This window comes from Argentina silus, assembly GCF_951799395.1.
Source record: "Argentina silus genome assembly, chromosome: 1".
NCBI lineage: Eukaryota > Metazoa > Chordata > Actinopteri > Argentiniformes > Argentinidae > Argentina > Argentina silus.
In genome coordinates this window covers 34305904-34310903 of record NC_139655.1, presented here as the reverse complement: position 1 = coordinate 34310903, position 5000 = coordinate 34305904, and the positions used below count along the sequence as shown (strand labels likewise).

At 44.8% G+C, this 5000-nt stretch overlaps 1 protein-coding gene across 1 annotated transcript in view; it reads right to left on the bottom strand.

Moving 5' to 3' along the window:
* Window positions 1-5000, bottom strand: part of LOC310817842 (catenin delta-2-like) — a gene marked incomplete at both ends in the record, with an annotated part of 185540 nt that overhangs the window by 76534 nt on the left and 104006 nt on the right. The window contains 2 exon segments of the mRNA XM_083688557.1: window positions 1683-1741; window positions 1744-1814. Of these exon segments, the coding sequence (XP_083544683.1) occupies window positions 1683-1741; window positions 1744-1814 (130 nt within the window).

Here is a 5000-nt window from a genome sequence, read left to right as displayed (position 1 = left end):
CTTTATCTATCATCTATCATGACATGTGCGTGTTTCTGCCTGTTTCTACTGTTCCTGTCTGCTGCCTGCTGCTCTCCTCCTGTGCCGCCCCATGTTGTCCCTTCTGCTGAATGCCAACGCTGCCCTGCCTGCTGTCTCCGAGTCCGTGCCCTGTCAGTGAACTTTGTCTCACCCCTGTCCTGTCTTTCCACCACTTCTCCACACACCTCCAGAGGAGGTGTCGAAACAACGTGATTCGGAGGTGCGCGAGATCACCTGTCTCCAAAAACGGCGTGCGAGTTTCTCCGGGTTTTGTTGACAATCTGCAGTGTGTGACATACGGACATCGCTAATTGTGTACCTCGAGGTATTGCCTGAGTCATCATACTCTAATGATATGATATCAATCCATGTCTTGCCTCATTAAACAAGACAAAACTTTCTTTTAGGCTTACAAACTCTTTCTGATGACCAATGAGGTCATTTCTGGACACTATTTCTTACTTTTATCCCTTTTTCCCAAGTGGCATTTACATTCCATAATGGAAGAATAAATCTGAAGTATGAGTGGATGTGGAAACTGGACTTACTTGTCTATGTTTTTTTTTGTTTTTTTAACACGAGTCCTCCCAAACAGATGTCCACGTTCGCAATGTGACATTATATTAAAATAACTCTGCCGTTATGAAACCCATACCCTCCTCCTGTCCCTGTCTTTTCTTAAATGTCTGTTTTAATACAATAGCGTTGTTAGAAATTCAAAACCACACAATCTGGAAGCATTTTCATGACTCCCACAGCTTTTTTTTGATAGCCAACATCCCCAAGTCACATCTGCTCCCAAAAGGCACGTGGTCCATTTGCGCTCCTTCGAGAAGCTTTTCCCCTCATCATGGTGAATCCAAACTGACCTTACAGTCATAAAAGTCTCACCCATTTCAACCATCATGGGTCGCACACAAAGACAGGAAGACAATAACAGTTATTTGCAAGATCAATGTGTGATTACATGTGAATAGAAGCCAGCACGCACGCGGCCTCTGAAGAAGAAACACCCGTATGTTGAAACATAGTTTTTCTCTCTGTCTATTTAGACCTTGTTTTCAATGAGTATTTAATGATATCTCCTAGTATGTGTGTATGTAACCTATGGTATGTGTGTCTGCATAATGGCCAGTGATACTGTACTGACAACAATACCGAAAGTGGGCAGTCAATGCGTAATGGTGTGGATAATGGAAGATGGAGAAGAAGCAATTTTGTGTCCACTTTTGCTTTTTTGAACATTAGCAAATGACTGGTGTATAGACCTTCTTGCTAATATGTACAAATACACATCATTACATGTCATTATTGCTTTTAAAAAAAAAAATGTATTTCTTAAAATAAGCTATTTACAGTTACGTCAATATGTTATATGCGATATGTAAGCTCTTTAAAATACAAAATGTGATATTCTAATCATTCTTAAGCCTTGACTCAACACAATCAGTTCATTATGTTTTGTATGGTATTGATCTAATTCAACCATTACACTGTTACACTAACGTCAACAAATTGAGGTCACCAGACGTCACTCTGGGTACTTTGGTCAGTAACACACACACACACACACACACACACACACACACACACACACACACACACACACACACACACACACACACACACACACACACACACACACACACACACACACACACCTCGGATTTGATCTTGTTGTCTCCGAAGCAGAGGTGCTGGAGGTAGGCGGCAGCGTTGACTGAACCGAGGGGAACTGATGCTGCAACATCTGGATCACCTCCGGCAGCTCTGGATCTCTCCATCCAAACTCCCTACAGGAGAGAGAGAGAGAGAGAGAGAGAGGGGAGAGAGAGGGAGACAGAGAGAGAGAAAGTCAGACGAGACAGAAGAAAGAAAGAAAGAAAGGAAGAAAGAAAGAAAGGAAGAAACACTTTAGGAGATGATTGTACAGCACAACACACTACACACACACACTCCCCTCCCTCCCTCCCTCCCCCCCAACCCACCCCACCCCCTCCCCTCCCCTCCCCCTCCCCTCTATGTCAGACAGCGAGTTATGTTCCGGGATGTGGAGTCGCCAGATTCATTCCATTAGGTTTACACTTCTCTGAGAACATCGAGGACAAAGTGAAATAAATGTTTTCTCTCATGCCATTACTGAGGATACGCTGCCGCCTTATTGTATTATTGTATTAGGAAACTCCCATGATTGTTTTGGAATGGGCTGAAAATGAGGAAATCGTGGGGGGTTTGTGTTGTGTGTGTGTGGTGGGGGGGGGGGGGGGGGGGGGGGGGGGGGGGGGGGAGGGCGGGGGGGATTTGATTTGAGTGCGGCTCAGACGCACTTCTCCTGTGACCTTCTCTCCATCCCTCTCGGATGCCTTTCCCCCTTTCTTTCGTTCTGTCTTTTCCAATCCATCTCTCTCTCTCTCTCTCTCTCTCTCTCTATCTACGACCACCAGGTAACAGGTTTAAACTGGTAAAAAAAAACAAAAACAAAAAACAAAAGAACCCCGGCCGATCGTCTTAGCCCCAAATTGGAGTTGGTGTGGAGGATTGATTTTGTGTTTTTGCGGTGGAGGTTTCCGGCTCTCCTGCTGTTGACATCATTTAGGATTTTCTATCCCCTTCTGACATCATCTTATTTTTCCTTCCGCTGTAAAACATCACACCTGGAATGTAATGTAGTTGGACTAACTCTGGAGATTTCCATTGGAACTGTGTGTCTGTGTGTGTGTGTGTGTGTGGGTGTGTGTGTGTGTGTGTGTGTGATCATTTCAATCACAGGGCCCTGTTGAGTAAGCATCAACATGGCCCTTGAAGATCAACAAAGCCGCTATAGGTGGATGTGCTTTAATAAGCCTTCGTTTGGAGAGAAAGAGGAGTGGAGGGAGGAGGGGCGGGGGGGGGGGAGGGGGAGGGGGGGATGGAGAGATAGAGGGAGGAGGGTGGAGAGAGATAAAGAGATAGAGGGAGAGGAGGGGATCCCCGGGCATTTAAAGGATTTAAACAGAGAGCCCCCCTCACACAGCAGTGCTTAAATCACACAAGGAGATAAGCTCGAGAGCGAGATTGTTTTATGTGTGTGTGTGTGTGTGTGTGTGTGTGTGTGTGTGTGTGCGTGCATGCGTGTGTGTATGTGCCTGAGTTCTTGTGTGTGTGTCTGTGTGTGCAGATTGATGTGTGTATGTGTGTATGTGTGTGTGTGTGTGTGTGTGTGTGTGTGTGTGTGATCGTGCCTGTGTATGTGTGTGTGTGTGAGTGTGTGTGTGTGTGTGTGTGATCGTGCACACACACACACACACACACACACACACACACACACACACACACACACACACACACACACACACACACACACACAGTGTGCGTCTCCCTGCTCCGGTCTACCGGTCTCCCTGCTCTGCCACTGTGGTTGGTAGAACGTGGAGTGATCTTGTGATAAGATAAGCATCGTGACTCTCCATTAATTAAAAGCTATCAGGGAAAAGAAAAAAAACCTTCAGATGAAATGCCAATGTTGTCAACACAGAGACTCATGGTACAGAACCCCCCCTGGTGGACCACTGACGGACAAGAGTTAAATACAGTGAACAAGCTAGAGATTATCTATTTTAGGATTCACTTTTTGCCAGGGAGGGAGTGACAGATCTGGGACACGGAAATGAACTGCTATGTGACTCTGTTGATGTACAGTAGTACCCACCCACACACACACACACACGCACACGCACGCGCACGCGCACGCGCACGCGCACGCACGCAAACAAACAAACAGACACACACATCCATCTACACACACAGGCAAACACAATAACTCAGGCACATATAGACACACATACACACACACACAGACAGGCAAATATTTATATATATACACACACACACACACACATGCACACACACACACACACAATAACTCAGGCACATATACACACACACATAGACAGGCAAATATAGACACACTCACACACACACAAACACCCCCCGCCCCACACACACACAGAAGAAAAAGAGAACAAAGATACTCCTCATTTTTTTAGACGATTGAGAAATCATTTCAAAGAAATGCCTCATTAGCAATCATTGAATTGTGCCTTCAATGTACCCTGTACTGAATGGACTGAATTTAAATTCCACCGGCCACAACCCTGAATACAAATCTGCAATTACGGAACACCGGGGCAGAATTTCATCCAGTCGAAGTGCTGTTGCTCTAACCCCTCACCAGAAATGCAGATATTCACTCGACCATTGAAGCAGGGTTCTGTTCCTGAAGTGGTGAAAGGTAATTTGGTATACCCTTCAATCATCTTTAAACGCTGACGCAGCTTGCTCCGGAGGCGTCAGCATTAACAGATTATTGCAAGGTACCAAGTTGCCACCGCTGAAACTTTTTTCCGCCCTTTCTGATTAGAGCGAGAGCAGGATGACTGTGACAACTTTAGGAGTCAGTTGCCCTGACCTAGAAATAGCCGACTCTTAAGACGAAAAGGATTCTCCGAAGTGGGATTTTGTCGAGCGATTGGATAAAACATGTTTTTTTCTTTTTTTTTGACCGCCCCCTCTGGCCACGATAAACATTTTTAAATGGACATATGCAACTTTTTCATACCAAATTTAAATATCTATATGATATTTATATTATATATCATATAATATACGGCAAATGTGAATATCCTTGTCAACAAACAAAACATAATAGGTACATACAGTAAAAGCCAGTGATGGACCTCAACTGGATTAAAAAATTCAGTTTTGTTTGGACCTTAATCTCTCATATATTGATAACTACCGCTTTATCATGGCCATTTAGCACTGTTTTAAAGCTAAAAACGACATACTAGACCTTTAATCTGTGTAGGACTGGAACCCACAATGACGGTGTTGCCAGTATCACGCTCAAACCCACTGATCTATAGATACCACCCACAATGCCATGGGAGTGACGGGCCCACACAGGCCACCTGAAGTGCCAGGGCCTAATCTGATTGGAC